Source organism: Eretmochelys imbricata, chromosome 1 (genome assembly GCF_965152235.1).
Source record: "Eretmochelys imbricata isolate rEreImb1 chromosome 1, rEreImb1.hap1, whole genome shotgun sequence".
Lineage (NCBI taxonomy): Eukaryota > Metazoa > Chordata > Testudines > Cheloniidae > Eretmochelys > Eretmochelys imbricata.
The window spans coordinates 57,091,104-57,108,805 of record NC_135572.1 but is presented as its reverse complement, the minus strand read 5'-3'; the positions used below and the strand labels follow the sequence as shown (position 1 = coordinate 57,108,805).

Below are 17,702 nucleotides of genomic sequence, written 5' to 3'. Positions count from 1 at the left end.
TGTAGAGTAGACATGCCCTAGGATTCCTTCGAGGCTGTTTCCTTTGGAGCAACAGGGCTTGGTGTTTTTAGGTAATCCTTAAAATCCAACAGTAGTAGTGGGGGGTGGGGGTGGGGGGGCTGATAAAGGTTTAGTTTTGCCAGTCAAACTTCACACTCCTAGCCCAAAAGAAGAAGAACTGTGAAGAGCCTAAATTGTTCAATGTTCCCTTCTTCACCTAGCTCTGAAAAAACTAGCCGCTGTGGAAACTTGGACTGATTGGGGCTCATCCTGTTAAACAGTGCCACCTTCTGGACTGAGCTATAATGTCTCCTGATCAGCTGCTGTTTGTCTTCCAATTTCTTTGACATTGGGTACTGTAGAAATCCAAATACTTGACTTTCCACTACTGCAGTCTTTGGCTCGTCTGTCCTCAGATCTTTTTAATGCCTGCCTTATATAGCCTATCAGATTAAAAGATAGCCTTGTTGAGGAAGAGAACGTGCTATTTTTTTACCTGTAAATGTTATCTGACGCCCTCCCTTTAGGAATTAGGTCTGTGAATCTGCATAGGGGGATATAAAATATTGATACTGCCCTACTCTAGAAATACTTCTTGGGTTTGGACACGTTTATACTAGTAATCTGAGAAATTCTCATTTTATACATAGTATAGAAAACTGGCATTTCAGAAGCAGGCAAATAATTGTAGATGGTACTTTGAGTTTCCTTCAAGTAATTATAATGAAGGTTCTGCACTATAAAATCTTTTCCGGTTCAGTGGTACGTGCTACAAAAATGTGTGGTCACTACAAAGTTACTGGATGTGCCCTCCACCTGCTTTTGAGAATAACAGCACCAAATGTGATATGGTACCATTATTATCGGCAGGGCCCTGGTGCTAGAAGGCAGCCTACTTCGTTTACAGTTGTTGTTTACAGGTTTTTTAGTTAGTCTTAAATTTTTACACAGTACAAGTTTTCCCCCGATGCAGAATTCAGGACAGGGACGGTGTCAACTTGAAAAATCACCTGACCATTATTACATGTCACAGCATTCCTATCACAGAGTTAAGTGTTCAAGTTTGCTTCCCTGGTTGGTAGAGCTCAAAACGCTGTATAATCAGTTCTGCTGTAGTGTTGATGGTGCGTGCCCATCTTCAGAGTCTGCAAGAGGTGGTTATCATCTAAACAGGAACATGTGTGTCTTGAGCGGGTGCAGGGGAGTAAGTGTAAGTGTGGTTAATGGTGTTGCTCTCTGGCCTGTGCAAAAAGACTATTTACATAAGTAGGAGCACAAAGCCCCTTAACTATTGACCAGGAGCTCTTAAGAGTCAGGGAAAATATAAGGACTTCATGGGGTTTTTTTCAAATAAGCCAATTAAAGGTAAGTTTGCAGTGTATCTTGGAAGCTAGCATCAAAGCTCTAGCCTGATTGTAGGAAAGGAGTTGAGGTGAGGGAGACCAGCTGTGTTGGCATTACAGACTCAGGCTGAAAGTTACATACCCTGGAAAAATAACATCATCAGTTCACTAACCATTTATGTTGCCTTCCTGTGTCTGGCTGTTCAGTTTTTGGTTTTTAAAGTATTGAAAGTGCATTGTTTAACAAGTGCTGGTCCTCTCTGTCTAGGTTGGATATTCTGTCACTAGTGTCTCTTGCCACTAGAATTTAAAATGACAATGAATGTATTTGCTTATATGACACGTATAACCTAATGTGCATTATATTTTAAAATAAAGCATCTCACTTGCTTCATGATTACATACCTCAGTCAACCTTGTGGTGAGGAAAAAGGAATGTTTTTAAAGGGGAGAAGAATTGTGTTTAAATGTTGCACTAAGTGAAGCATAATGCCAATTTTATGAAAAATTACGTATTTGGTTTTGAATTGCTGCCCTAGACTTAATTGTTGATCACAAATGCATTTCAACTACAAAATATGACAGCTGGCATTTTCCTACACTGTGACTAAGTTTTACACTAACCTGATTTTGATCCTTTCCAATTATAGCCTATGAATGGAAAGAAAGTAAAAGGGGTATTTAAATATGGAATATGGACCAAAAGACACAAGTGCACTTTTTTAGTTTTATGCGCTGTTTTAGGTAGCTTACATTATACTGACTTCTACATGGCGGCAAACTTACTTTAGCTAAAACACTCTGAAAAGTACACGAACATTAAGTTAATCTCTGCAGCCTGCTAGATTAGGAAATGTAGCTACTGCATATGCTTTCTGTTTAAACGCTTGTCCAAACAATGCTTCAATTTATTAAATTACCTGGTGTGTGTAACTTCGTCTCCACTGTTAAATCGACGAATGCCCTCTGTTGTTAGTGGTTATCCACTATGCATTTTGGAATCTGTTTTGAAACTTTCCCTTCAACCACAACAAAGCTGGCAGGTGTGAAGGATAGTGTTCAATCGCTGCAAATTGACTAAAATATATTTAGTTCCCTAAGAACATTGACATGCACATGCCATTAGTCAGACTATTACAGAATGGGGGGGGAGGGGGTTGGTATTTTTTTACACTGGTAGTAGGAAATTCCAGTTGCACAGGAATTTGGCTTACTAATAAGATTATTCAGTAATGAGAACTGTGTGTAAGTTCTGCAATTAATGTACCATTAAAATGCTGCTGAATGTGATAGTTTCCCTTTGTCTAGAATTTTCCCTCCACAATTTGCCATCTTTTCAGTAACTATTTAACCATTCAAACAGTGTAATAGATTGTTAATGTAAAACCTAAACCTTTGGGAAATAAATGTCTGTGCAAATCTTCATGTTGTACAGTTTCACTGTAATTTGTATGTGAGAGAGAATCCAATTCCCAAAACATTCTCTTCAGCTCTCATACTACTTACTGCTTTTTAGATTGTTCTTTACCAGGATCCTCTTCAATGCTACAATAACCTTAAAGTTATCTATTGTCAGAGAGCTTTTCCTCAACCCTCCCACTTCCATGGTTCTTGTCACACAGACAGCAAGCAGCAAAAGACCAGAAGTCGGAAGTGCAGACAATGCGATGTTTATTGGTGTTAGTTTCCAAGCAAGTGTTTTCCGAAGCCCTTCACACCAGTCAGGTTTATCTCGATAAGCCAATAGTCTGTTCCCCAGTGCAAAGAAATTTTTCACTCCACACTTATACCTTTAACCCTTCCAGAGATCTTTTCCAATATATATAAAAGCATTAGAAATATATAATGTTGGTGTTTACCCAGGGGACCCCCAGGGGCAGCCATATTGTGACACCGTTCCCAGCTCTGATGCTACCCTGCGTCCCCCATCCCAGCTCTGACACCACAGAGTGTTTAGCCCATGTCCCCCATCCCAGCTCTGACACTGCAGAGCATTTACCCTGTGTCTGTATTCCCTGTTCCAGTTCCTTCCTCCCATTAGCAAGCATGATTCCAATTTACTCTTCCACTTCCTGTTTGACCCCAGTTTATATAGTAATATTCTCAGCTATATCTTAACCAATCATTTTACTGAAATTTAACTAACCAATGCTAACATATTGTAACATAATTCTCTAACCAATTGTATCCCACTACCCTGATTAACTTACACCTAGCAAAATTAATTCTACAGCAGACAGAAACAATTAGAGAACCAGACAGATTAACAATAGAAAAGTGGGGGCCATAAAGATAAGACAATACAGAAATGAGGGTTCCACAACCACTGATAAGTGATTTCTTGCCAGACAGGATGCTATCAAACTAAGTTTTCTTTAACCATCTTAAGATCTGTTTCTTTATCTGGGGGTGATGGGCACCATCAGGAGAGGATCATCTTCCTAACAGCCCGATACCATCTTATTTCAATGTGACTGGTTTGGGATGTGAGGATGTGACCATACACTTCCCAGCTTATGGCTGGCTGCCCCTGCTGCTTAGCCAAATGCCTTAGCCTAAGAACAGGGTCTCAGGCTATCCTAGCCGGAGAAGGCCCATACACAGGCAGACTTGTGATTTTGATTCTTTGTTTTATACCTCTATAACTAGCTAAGTGATAAAAATACACCTAAATTCTTAAAGTATAGACCTTTACAGGCGGGCCTGAATATCTAGAGTCTAACGTCTACTACTCTGTATCTTGCTAGAAGCTTGTTATACTACAACCTCAGCTAAGATCATGTTTTTGTTTGACTGAATTTCCACGTATATAGAGAGCAGACTGGAAACACAAGTTTCTTTAAATCAGTCGGTGTTCAGTCCTAAATTGGATGCTTTTGAACACAAATGTAAAGGGCTTTAGGGCATACTCCTTTTTTACACTATGTGCACGTCACACAGCTGGGACACCTTTTTTGTGAAAGTCTCCTTAAAGGTTTAAAATCTAGACATTATTTCTCCTTTTGGCAGTAGCATGGCTGCAAGGTATCAATCTTTGTATAGCCCAGAAAGACAGCTTGCTCATTTTGATATCTCTAGTAAACTATGGCCTTGTCTGCATGGCAGCAAAGTGTTCTAGAGGGGGTATTATTTACAGAGGACTCTAATGCAAACTAAATACCTTTTAGAACATGCCAGCAGTGTCTACATTGGGCAGTTAGTGCTCTATAACTACCTCCTTTAAGGCTTTCTACACTGCATGGCAATCTGAGAACAAACTAGAAACTTTTTTACTCCTTTTCTTTTTTTGAAACTAGAAACTGTATATAAAAACTAATTTAACAGTCTCAATAAGGTATGCTAGAATAATATGTTTTGTAACTTTCAAAGGTTTGTTATAAAATTTCTGCCAAAGACTGTTGTTGCCTATAGTCCATCAAAATACTGCTATTAAAAATTTGCTGTTTTTTTGCAGTGTGGCTGTGTCCATGTTGCCTTAAGCAAGCCAATATGTGTCTGAATTAGGTAAAGTTCATTAGTTCCTCATGGTCACACTTCAATTGTCTGTTTATTCAGCATATTCCATCAATTCTGAATGTACACAGCTAAAATTAATTTAACCCCTTGTACCCTTTCATTTACCTCCCATGATTAGCTGAGTTTGCATGGATGGCCTTACACTCAACTGACCGGCACTCTGTCTGTACATAACATGATTACTTCTGAACACAGCATCCTATCAGTTCCAAAATTTCAGGAAACGGTCTAGACAGCCTGTAGCATGTTCCCCTGTGCATCCTCCCCATAGAGCATGAACATGTTGATAGCCTGAGTGACAAAAGTAATTGCTCTACCTGCTGGATACTTAGGAAATGCTTGTACTGCAAAAAAAAAACAAAAAAAAACAAAACACAAAAACCCACAGCAATGAGTTTCAGAGCCCAGGTTAGCTAATGCAGGCCCATGCTACACTGAAAATAGTGTAGAGTTTAGCATTCTGAGACCTGGTGACAGTGGGTGGGTCTCAGAGCCCAGGCCCCAACCTGAACGAGAATGGCTACACTTACTTTTAGCCCTGTAGTGCAAGCCTGAGTCAGCTGACCTGGCCTCTGAGGCCCTTTTTTTCCCCCCTTCAACACAGAGGTACCCTTAGCCAGCAAAAGAAAAGAGAGAAGGCTTCATTTTACCTCCCTAACATTGTGCCTGTGGCAGTGGGGGGACAGAGGGCTTGGGGGGAGTGGAAAAACAAGTTCAAGCCTGGTGTGCAGGGAGAGGGGGGATGTACTCAGATGCTGGTATGGGAGGTATACAGAACCCTTGCTAGAGGGATTTCAGTGAGTCCCTGAAGTGGAGGGGGAGTGGAGGGTGGAATGCAAGTAGCCCTATTGCATGCAGTATTCACCCACGAAAGCTTATGCGCCAATACGTCTGTTAGTCTATAAGGTGCCACAGGACTCCGCTGCTTTTACAGATCCAGACTAACACGGCCACCCCTCGGAGGCATGTACTAGTTTCTCCTTTCCTTCTCTTGCATTGTCATTACCATTGCGAAAGGCAAGCTCCCATCCAGATTAGGTTTTCACTTTGGTATGAGGCTCTGTGCTTTCCTAAATCAAAGCTCCAACCCCTGGAGGCTGGAATGGAATAGTATTTCCTCCCCGTTCATTGAGTCAAGCAGCAGGAATTTGGTAACAGCTGCAGAGCTGCCCACACAGAAAAATAGTGATCTGCTTCCTCTTGTTTGCAGAAATTGGTTCACAGAAAATCTCAAGGCCTTAAACCTGACTGTTTACATGAATTGTTTAACACTTGCTGGTTCAGTTAAACTGATCTAGACCTTTGTAGGAGCAGGCCTTATGAAAGGAGACACTCCAAACTGATTGCAGTCTACAGCCCCATAAGCAGACTACTCCCCTATCCCCATACTCTATACAGGACAGAAGGTTTTTACCTATAGAATACAGCATTTAAGAGCACTTGCTACATGGATAGAGGGAAAAGTACTGGTTTAGCCTCCAAAGAAGAAAAGTAGCTTGTATATATAAGATCATTTACAAAATCAGACTGAGAAGAACTGTAACAGCCTTCCCAACGAGCAGTCTAGCCCTTCTGGTCTTGGACTAATCACTGTCTAATGCCCAAGCACTCCTGACCTTTATTTTTCACCTCCATACCACTCCTCTAGTGGTATAAAGCAGTGGTTGAGTTACAAGTGCCAGGGGAGAATACTGACACTACCTCCACTGTCTAGGTTTTGCTGAAGTCTAACCAAGCACTAACTAACAGGTTGTAGCCACACAAGTTTATGGGGCAGTCACTAGGAAATAGAACGTTAATTAGTAATGGTGCTAGGCTTCAAACTGCTTCTTACAGGCACATATGGATAGAGGGAAAGGTACTGGTTTAGCCTCCAAATGCTGAAATACTTCCCTCTGCTGTTTCCTTTACATACTTGAAGCAAGGTGCGTGTACCCCAATATATGACAGGACATCTGAGATCATACTCAACTCCTCGATGGCTTATGCTATTTTATGAAAGCCTGCAGTAACAGCATACATTACAACTTGTTAGTTAAAAGGTGAACTGTATATTATTAACAGTATATTAATTGTAGCAAACTCGTTCTCTTCCCCTCATATTTGTAACAGGTGTAATACAGTCCTGCTAGTATTGTAATTCAAAGCTTCATTTCTGTTCAATTGGGTAGTGATAAGTGCCTACAGAAGATGTGATCAAGTGGGTTTAAATTTCTGGGAAAGCTCTTCCAAAGCTTCTATTAGCTTCTCTTCCTCCTCTGGTGAAGAATATGTTCTGGCCAGGAGCAAGTGAGTAGAAACAGGTTGCCGGTCTGGGGAGGACAGAAAGAAAAGAAAAGAAAAGCAGTTAATCTTTCATCTCTCCCAGCACAAAGTGACACTCCTCTCTCTCTCTCTTAAACCAGAAACACCAATGCATTTTACCTGCGCACAGAATGATCTTGAGGCCAAAACATTTCCGCAACATTTAAATTCTGTACTTTAAAAAAATATTACTTCATTTATCAAAACAGAATGCACTTCTACTAATTTAATTTTGAATTAGGTACCCAAAAGGTCTGTTCTTGTGAGACTGATTTTATAGATAAGATAAGGACTTGCTTTTTGTAGCCAGACATTAGAAAAAGGCAGGCCCTGTTTACAGAGGAATTAGCCCTGATTTTAGTCATTAGTGTAACTGTATCAGTGCAGTGATTTGCACTGGTGGAGTTTAGCACAGTTTCAAGCAGCAAAACAAACTCTGGCTTTCCTTGTTTTCAGGATGGGGGTTTGCATTTGTGTAGCTATTCCACAGGGTAGAATTGGGTTATTTTATCCTTAAAATACAGAGCTTAGCATTAGCACTATGGAATTAGCTTGCTAAGCACTCAGCCTTTTGTCAAGAGAATAAACTGGTTCTCAATCACAATGCTTGGCCAAACTTGCCCAATAAGACATTCCTTCCTGGTTGCATGAACCTGAGCCTCCTGGTTCAGTCTACCACACAGTTACACCAGTAGAGCACCATGACACAAGGGATAGTACTAACTTTCCATTCCAGATTAACTGTAATTACATATCACCCACAAAGAAGCTCTAGGTCTTTGCCTTAACGCAAGGACCGTGATCACAGATCTTCATAATGACTTTCTGTTTTTTTAAAAAGCAACCTCCGATCACTACGGTGCATTGGAGGAGTATTTCTCCTTCAGCAGTATTGCTAGAATGTTTAGTGAAGTCCAACTTCTGAAGTGGCCAGTTGAGCAGTAGAAAGCTAGTTTACCTTCACCATAGCTACAGCAGCCGTGCTGTAAGCAGGAAGCTGTGAAGAGCTACAGGGTTGTGTACTAGTCTGGTTTGTCATCCATCCTTGCACAAGAATTCAGTTTCAAACACTGTGCTGAGCTCTAGTGGAAGATTTCTATGAAAGCACAGGGGCCTGCCTCATATCCTAAGAGGATAATTTCCAGAAAGGTGAAAATTGTCAGTTGCTTGTGAAGTTAGCATAACAACTCATTGTACATACAGCATTACATCTGTTCACGCTAGGCTGTGTACAGGAAACCAAACATTAAGAGACGCGCTCACTCTTCCTTATGGGGCAGCAATCAATACTACTGGGGGAAGAAAAATATTTGAGAGAATTAGCCTACATGGATACCTGGGAACTGTAGTACTCTACCAAGCCAAAGCTATGGAGGAAACAGCTTCCTGCCTGCCTGCCTGCGCACTGTCCTGTGAAGTCTCATGAGCAGAGGGGAAGGAATTATTTGAGCTTAGGCCAGCCTACTACCAACTCCCTTCCCTTCCTCAGCAAAGAAGCTGACTGGGGTTTGTACTGAGTATCGATACTGAACAGAATAAGGAAGGTGAAAGATAAGCAGGAGAGGAATGGAAGCAGAACAGCTGCATATTAATCCAGTTTGGGGGTATTTCATTTTATTGTGAGCTGGCAAATAGCTCTCAGGGAACTAAAACAGTAAGGGATGATAATGCACTATTCAGAGTCAAGAGGGGAACCAAGGTGCTGTGCCTGACCCTAAGGGATGATGGCACAGAGAGCATTTAAAAAACAAGTGATTTTCCCAGAGTTGTCAAAAAGAACTGAGCCACTGAGTCCCAGGGTTACCCAACTGACAAAACAGGGAACAGAGCGTTACTGGGGGCAGACCCAAGAATCTCCGCTCCCCTCTCTAAAGCTGCGGCCCTGCCAAGTGCAAAGCTCATGGGAACACACAGCTCTGGTCAACCTTGAGGATTACAGTCCCACTGCCTGTTTGCTAAGTCTGTGGGGCAAGCTGGGCAAGGATGAGCTGATGACCCAGAGGAGATGACGACGACGTAGCAGGAAGCATGGTTGGAGCAGACAGAATAGAAATAAGAGGGAGGAAGAGAGATTAAGGACGAAGAAGAGGCAAACCCCCTGCTCTACAATGAGGCAGAACACTTGTGTGTGTGCCATTTTGTGCATGAGCCACAGACAAATGAGTCCACCTGAAAATAAATTCCAGTCAGGTTTATGGGCAGCTGATTCAAGCCTTTAGTTTACTGCTCTTGAGGGGTGGGGGACAGTAAAAATCTCTTAGTCAAGTTTTTAAAAGTTGATGAAGGGTCGGTCTGGTACCTGTGGAGAGGAGGGGTCCAAACTTCCCAGATGCCCCAGACTGAGTGTACAGGTTGAAAGCAGGCCTTTGTCACACCCAGGAATGTGGGAGGGGGCTTTCTATGGAAAGGGGCCCCAACTCTGGCCTTTCTCCCACATCCTAGATCTGCACTACCCTTAGAGCAGAGGCATTACAAAACCGCTCCTGCTTGAGCACTTACTGTGTGAGTGGCCGAATGGGAATGTTCAAAGCCCTTTCCCACCATCCTCTGCATTAATCCCCCCTGTTCACCAACCTAGCTGCACTTCGATTTCATCTCAGAGTTTGCATTGTTCACACTAACAATCCTGACTCCACCACAGAACTTCAGAAAGAACGACTGTGCACTGTCACCTGGGCACTGTTAATGTGAACAGGAGAAAGAGGGGAGACAAGTGCCCTCAAAATGAATACAACTCCTCAGTACTCTGTACAGAAGGCAACAGTCCATGGACATCGCTGCGGGCTCACTTGGCTTTGCCACGTCTCTGTCTAATCATGTGCAGAGCCAACTTCAACCCAGATGTTTTATCCAATCAGTGCCAGCCTGGTCGAAAGGGCAGGACCAGCAAAATACCGTCAGTTTGAACAGTTCCATTAGTTATGCAACACTGTGCTTGGCCTTTGGAGTCACACATTATAAACAATTTCAGGAACTATTTTAACCCTCAACGTAAGACCACTCTTGCCCTTCGGCAAAGTCAATAACTGTACAATCAGTGCAGTAATAGCACTCTTTCTTCAGGTTCAGTGTATGAAACTGCCACCTTACCTTGGAAGAACAGGCCACTTGTTTGCTTAGCTGCTGCAGGTGAGACTGCCAGCCACACCACTGTATCGGCTCCCTGAGCCTCTGTGCGCAGTTTGTTCTTCATTTTTTCATAGAATTCTGGCATCGCTGATCTCACCGCTACAGTGAAGAATAATGTAAGGGTGGTGAGTCAATCAAGGCTTTTTGCTAAGGAGCTTTTTAAAGGTTAAAATGGTAATAGTAGTGTGAAAACCAATGACCTTTTAAAATCAGGGAAAGGAGACACTATTGTCCCTCGGATGGCAGAGTTACTGTGATGTTAGGTTGCCAAAAGATGAACCAGACATTTCTCATTGTTTGGACTAAAGTGTACGGAGACAGTCAAAAGGCTGAGAGACTAAGAATCAAAAAGAGGGAGAAGTGTTCCCCAGTTCTGTTATTTGGTCCTGTTCAAAGTTGACTGGATGCAGAACGTGAGAAAACAAATGATGGAAATATCTGGGGATTTAGCTCTTATTTTCATTGATTTTATGATGATGACTATGCTAGAAATAATGAGACTGACTTTAACAAGTATATTCCTGAGTTATTGTATAAGCACATGGCAAAAAAGCAGACGTGGAAAATAGTATTCCCTAAGCTACACACACTGCATTTAAACTGCTTAAGCGTGAAGTAAAATGCTGGGCAAGGAAAGATGAAGCCTATATTTTCAATCAGCAGAAAACTGCAGGAGGGTGTGGAGAGTCACATGATCAGAGGGTGTTGGGGAGCTCCCTATGTGGCAGTACCAGCCCCTAGATGTGTAAAGGGATATTCTGAAGCCTATTAAGAAATTACATTCTACAGAGTGTAAAGATAAGGGAAGGTGACTAGACAGTGTCCTTTGATCGAGGGTGGAAATTCTTCACCATGTATCAATCCCCTTAACAAGGCAGAATAAGCTGAAATCCAAGGGGGGTTGAACTATAGGGGTGGTGTGGGTGAGCAATACAAGATACTGAAGTGCACAGTTTGAACTGGTAGTTTCCAAGCTCTACCGCAGGGAGGGGGTGGGAAGGAGGAAGAATTGCGGGAGCGGGTCAGACTAGAGTCGAGACCTGCATCCCCAGCTCCATCTGATCTCAGACTCCCTGTAAAACAGGATAGCAGAGGGTTCTAAAACGGCCACTTTCCAGAAATTTAAACTGAACAGATCGGTGGACCTGTGAGACAAATTTACAGTAATGTCATATTACAAGTCAATTTTAGACTAAGATTGGAAGGGGTAAGTGTCTTTAGCAGACTGTACCTGGTGTATCTGCCCAACCAGGATGCATGGCAGAGAAATGGATGTTTTTGTGCACCTTAGCCCATTGTTCTGTCAAGACTACTTGCTGTCTCTAGGATACAACAAAAAATGCCATACTGGAAAAGAGCTATGATCCATTTAGTCTGTTATCCTGTCTCACAGCAGCCAATTCCAAATACTCCCAATACACCCATAATGCACTGTAATTATCAGGTGGCAGGCAATATGGAAAATACCTGTACCACTCATACATTGGGGAAACAGCAATCCGTTAGATAATGTTAGAGAGACAAGGTGGGTGAGGCCATACCTTTTATCAGACCAAGTTTTGCTGGTGAAAGAGACAAGCTTTCGAGCTCGATAGAGCTCTTCTTCAAGATAACGTTGTCAGAAACCACTGTAGAGTGGTAAAGGCAACCTACTTACGCAGCAATAGGTATTAACCCTTAGGTTTGTTTTTTTAGTAAAGCTTTTTGCTAACGTAAGTTCAGGAAGCTTTCATTCACCATCTTCATTTTCTGCAGGCTAGATATAGAGGTAGAAATGGAATGAGAAAAAAAACAAAACACTAATCCAGGCTAATTTTCTGCTTAACCCCCTCTATAAAATATTTGGGGTTGGGTCAAACTAAAACACTCCTATTGCTCTCACAAAGTGTAATCATCACCCCCTCCGCAAGTGTCTCTGTAATCTTTACTGTAATATGCAACATTAATTTCAGTTCCAGCAGGAGATGAACTGTATTGATAAGAAAGGTTGCATACTGCACTATATCTAGTTTAGACACAGTGAAAATAGCCATCCGATTTGCAGTCTACTTTAAAGGAAGCTGTATCCCACTGTCCGTCTGATCCAAGTTTTAGGGTTTACTTTCAAATCCACATACTGTACCTTGTTTTGGGCATAGACCATAGTACCATCAAATGTTATGTTTTCGGACTGCAAATCAGATACATCTAATTTCTGAACCAACATCCCTCCTGAAGAGACAATTATCTGTAATAAATTAAGTGAATGTAAAAAGCCAATCCCCCACGTTCACTGAGATTGTCTTAAGGCCCACTAATGAAGTTACACTGCATGCAAGATTTTTCTGTTCTACTCTCTTTACACTCTGCCTGTAGAAGAGGACCATCACACCTGTACCACAAAGCGTACCTGGAGAGCTGACAAAGGAAAGGTCAAAAATGGGAGTAGATCCTCATTCAAAATGCTCTTGGCCCCACTAGGGACCTGTTCATGTTTTTATCTTATCACAATCGCTAATAAAGGGACAGAACAGGGATAGACTTTTTAATTCACTGATCCAGGACCAGCACTGGGAAAAGCCAATCAATTTTTTCTTATTTAGATACAGGCACATTAAAAGGCCTGACGTGCATTTCTAATCCTGGCAGGTTACAAGACAGCAAACCTGAAAATACAGGTGGCAGCTCATTTATAAGAACATTTTCAATTATTTCATATAAATATTGAATGCTTCATAATAAAATGTCCCCTTTTGCACCAAAGTGTAGAAGGCAACTTTAACTCTACACTCCTGTTATAGGTGTTTTACTGTGCTGCAGGAGATAATATGGTGTAGAGAAATAGCAATCTCTGAATAAGGTATTTTATCTACTTCACCGGCCACTGTAGCTCCTGTGCCATTTAGAAAGATGTTACAAAACAGCAGGATAGAACTCAGATTTTGAATGGACAACGACTATTTATTAGAGTCTAAAAATGTGCTAGGCACATGACAGAGGAGTAACGAGTACCAGGGCGGCAAACATCATGTACACAATCAAAGAGGAAAGAGACATTGCCACAAAACACAAAAGGAGTGTAGTAAAAACAACAGTTTAAAAAAAGCATTATAAACTCACAACTCTGGGATCATCTTCTTTTTCCAGCAAAGGCAGTAGAGCAGTTGTAAGAATGTATGCACCTAAAAGAATGGGAAACAAGAACATTTCACCAAAAACAAGTTGCTCCAAATACTGACTAATATGTAAAAACCCTCCATTTCTCAGCCATTTGGTATAAAGAATCAAGAGTCTTAATAGGTCTCTGACTTTACAAATTATGAATAAAATGTATGTCTTGTTCATCATTACAAAGACCTATTCAGAGTACAAAGATTTTTTTAAAAGTCTTTTCTATACAATATTAGACTGCTAACTACATTCTAGTCATAATTCTAAAGACAATACAGTTTACTAGGGAAAAAACATGCCAGAGACAACTCACAACTGTGGCAGACAGACATTTCTACTTTCTCCCCCTAAAATAACTTAAATACCCCCATATTCCAATTACTGCAATTGAGTGTTGTGCAGAAAACTGCCTGCTCGTTTACAATGAGGGGTAAGTGCGTGGCGGGGGCGAGTAAAGCGGGGGTACCATGAAGGGGAGAGGGTGTGTGTGTCACTGCCTGTTGAGGTTGCCTGACACTTCATTATAAAACCCCGTTTTCAGTTGCTGATAAATTGGCCAAATTTTAACTGTTTGAAATTTACAATGCTAAGTGCCTGCCTCAGGCTTTTTGTTTTTGTTCCCCCCCTGAAGACAATTCAGCTGTTTCCATGATCAAAAAGGTAGAGAAAAACATGTTTTGCCAAGTTTAAATTCTGGAGCCTTTTTATTTGAGAGGCACTAGTGCCCTAATGCTCCAAAGCAGGAACTTCAAATTTAGCAGTGCGTGGCCGGTGAGTTGAGGATGTGCCTTTTGCCATCTCTGTGAAAATCTGGCCAAATCTGGAGAAGTTACATGCTTTCATGGGGCGGGACCAGGAGAGAGAAAGGGTTAGGAATCACAGCTTGCAAATACTCAGACAAGACTTGCTAGACCATAGCTAAAAATCTCCAATATTCCATCCTCAATGGGCAGCATGCTCCAGCCCGTGTCTGAGCAGGTCTTTCCCTGCAGCTGCAGCTCTGGGCTGCTGCAGGCCATGTCAGAACCAGGGACCTAAACTGAGAGTAGGAAGCCTTTCTCTCCTTTGCTCTCAACGCTCCATACAGCTGATGCCCCGGCAGTGAAAAGGAAGCTGACTGATTCCAATACAGAGAGAGGATAAGTGATGGACTAGGGGAGGAGGAAAGGCAAGAGAATTAAATTGGAACCAGGAACCTAGGCCAGAGGAAACTAGGACTGGGAGTTTTGGCAAAGGAGGGGGAAGACAGACTAGCTGGGCAAGAGGAATGGATGAAAATCATGGAGACTGGGACCAGGAGCAGCCCTAGCCATTTTGCTGCATAGGGCAATAACGTTTTTGGCACGCCCTGCCAAGCAGGCAAGCCAAAAAAAGTGGCTGGCCAATCAAAGTGGAGCAAAGACAGAGCGGAGCAAAAATATAAAAATAGAAAACACCCCAGCATCACACCAGTTCAGTGGCCTCGAAGTTGGTACCTAGGGTGATTGCCCTGCTCCCCTAGCCCTAGAACCATCCCTGACTGGGACTGTAGAGAAGAGGAGTCTGGGATAAGGAGAAAAGGGCAGGGAAGAGACAGGAGTGGGACAGGGACCAGTTGTGTTTTTTCACACCCAAGCGAGAAAGTTTCAGCACTGTAAAGTGCCAGTGTAGACAAGGGCTAACCCTTGTTCTCTAGTTCTATGAAAATAAACAATTTTCATATGAATTAGTGAGGCCACATTTTTCACTGTTATACAGACAAACATGTTTCTTTGCAACTCAGAATGATCTCAACACTTTTGTGGCTGAAAGGTTGCAATACAGCACATTGATCAACATGTTACAGAATTTTAAAGTATTACATTCCACTTGAGCAATCTGCTCAGTACCCTTGTTCATCCATAACAGATCTAACTTTTCCTATACTCATTTGGACCCCCATGAATAATTAGAACACACAAAATAAAATCAAACAAAGTGAATGCACTTGAATGAGTTAGCACAATCTGTCTTGAGCAAAAAGTACAAGCAGAAGCTGTGGTCAGTAAGGAAGAATGTCAGTAACAAAGGAGAATGTAACAGTCTCTCACTGCTAGGGACCGGAAGACTGAAAAATAACAGCAAAGCAAGATCTCTTGATTGTCATTGGTTGTTCCCAATGAGTTAAACAGAGCTCTAATAACCCACAATCCTGGTTTAAAAACTTTCATTTTGATAGGGACTCTTCAAATCCAAAGGAAGATCAAATTTGTGTTAACTGACTTCATTCCCAAAATCCTGAGGTGCAGCCCACCTGCCAACACTTAATTTAGTTGTCTCCAGGATTAATTTGCATTTTTAAAGATGGCAGGTTTTTGTTTACAAGTTCTGAAGAGGTGTGAAGATGAAGAGGAACATTGTTCATCATTCAAGGCCTTCGGTCCAGCAAGTGTTTTTAGCCTTGTAAGAGAAACAAATCCTGAAGGCTAAGGAGACTGATTGTGACAAAGGGCTGGCTCATCACTTAAGTTTTAATAATCAACCACTCAAACCCTAATTTATCTTCCTCCAGTTTAAGAGGAGAATTTAATATCAGAATTAAGCAACCAAAGCACAAAAAAGAGTAGAGATTATAGTCTGCAAAAACAGAAATTCAGAGTTGTTGTTCCATGTAGCTGCTTATGCATTTGCTTTGAGGTAAGATGTGAAAATAAAGATTTTGCTCTAGGTGTCATTAGGCAGACGCTGCTACATAACACACTGATGGGAATGGTCAGGCCTCAAAAGACCCAGATCTTCAGCCATTGCTATGTAATTCCCTGACTGGTGTCCCAAGCCTAATTATCTTGGTACCAATTACTCCGCACTTTGACACAGAAGTATGGTGTATAATAATCACTCCAGCTGGCACAGACTGCTTTGTTAAGAGAAATAACTCACCCTCAAATAATTAAAACAAGGAATAAAGATTATTTGGTGCATATTCTAGTTGAAGTCTCCACTATTTTAAACCCACATACTTTCAACTAAAAAATTCTTATACAGTTTGACAGTTATGTACAAACACAAAAGGCCAACCTAGTCTACAAAATTCAGCTAACATCACATAGGGTTTTGTTACACGATTGCATACTATAGAGCAAATATTTTACAATTGTGGACAGGCTACAGCTTAAATTGACAGCAATATAGATGTAGAATTTCCATTGAGTGATGGGGGGTGGGTGGAGGGAGTGAATAAATGGGAAGTCATGCTGCCTTGCAAAATAGTATTATGAATCACAAACAGTAGTGAAAAGAAATGAGGAAAAAACATCCCCTCCTTAAATATTTTGTACATTACTTTCTCCACAGAGAAATAACTGCTAGAATTTTAGTTTGATGGAAGAGAATTTAGAAAGATTGATCAAGATTTCCACCATTAAGGAAAAGCAAGGCAAAATTTCTGAAACTTAACTTTGAGTTGATTGTGCACTTTCATAATTAATAAATAGTAACTCCACATCTATTATGTTTTCATCTTTTTTTAAAATAAGCCAATACCCAAATATACAAATAACCCACAACAGACTTCTGCATACAGGCACAGGGGAAAGATACACAAAACCAAACTGAACTTGGTAAATACATAAAGTAAAGTATAAACAATACTAAGATCTATAGGAATGAACCATATCCATTAAGAGAAATGAGTAAAAATATTGAACAATCCAAAAACGATTATTAAGAAAAAAGGATAAAACATAGGTTAAGTGAAATGTAGATGGTAGTGAACAGAAAGTGCAATGTGAAATTACTACCACTGAAAGGCATTAGATATGCAGTATCTTAGGATATGTCTACACTACGAAATTAGGTCGAATTTATAGAAGTCAATTTTTTAGAAGGCGATTTGGTGTGTCCCCACACTAATGCACTAAGCGCATTAAGTCGGCAGAGTGCGTCCACAGTACCGAGGCTAGCGTAGACTTTCGGAGCGTTGCACTGTGGGTAGCTATCCCACAGTTCCCGTAGTCTCCGCCACCCATTGGAATTCTGGGTTAAGCTCCCAATGCCTGTTGGGGCAAAAACATTGTCACAGGTGATTTTGGGTACATGTCAGTAGCCCCCCCCCGTGAAAGCAATAGCAGACAATCATTTCACGCCATTTTTCTGTGCAGGCGCCATACTGCTTTCAGCAGATGGTGCAGTAGGACTGCTAACCGTCGTTGTCGTCATCCACCGCTTCCACTGCCACTCTGCTCTCCTGGTGGTCTCGCAGGGCCGCTTCCGCTGCAACTCTGCTCGGCTGCCCTTGTGTCG

General features: G+C 41.6%; 2 protein-coding genes across 13 annotated transcripts in view; one reads left to right on the top strand and one right to left on the bottom strand.

The window, feature by feature from the left end:
• WDFY2 (WD repeat and FYVE domain containing 2) overlaps nucleotides 1–17,702 on the top strand; it is a 143,837-nt gene that overhangs the window by 116,687 nt on the left and 9,448 nt on the right. The gene's annotated exons all lie outside the window — the stretch shown is intronic.
• The window catches only part of DHRS12 (dehydrogenase/reductase 12), a 43,275-nt gene continuing 28,570 nt past the window's right edge, over nucleotides 2,998–17,702 (bottom strand). For 5 of the 10 annotated variants that reach the window (XM_077810837.1, XM_077810845.1, XM_077810852.1 and 2 more), the window contains 5 exons: nucleotides 13,392–13,453; nucleotides 12,415–12,519; nucleotides 11,524–11,614; nucleotides 10,254–10,391; nucleotides 2,998–7,171 (listed from right to left, as the gene is read on the bottom strand). In XM_077810837.1, the coding sequence (XP_077666963.1) occupies nucleotides 7,056–7,171; nucleotides 10,254–10,391; nucleotides 11,524–11,614; nucleotides 12,415–12,519; nucleotides 13,392–13,453 (512 nt within the window). In that variant the 3' untranslated portion in view covers nucleotides 2,998–7,055. Of the gene's footprint in view, nucleotides 7,172–10,253; nucleotides 12,520–13,391; nucleotides 13,454–17,702 lie in introns of those variants that run through there. The other 5 variants (XR_013345243.1, XR_013345244.1, XM_077810893.1 and 2 more) reach the window with 5 other exon arrangements.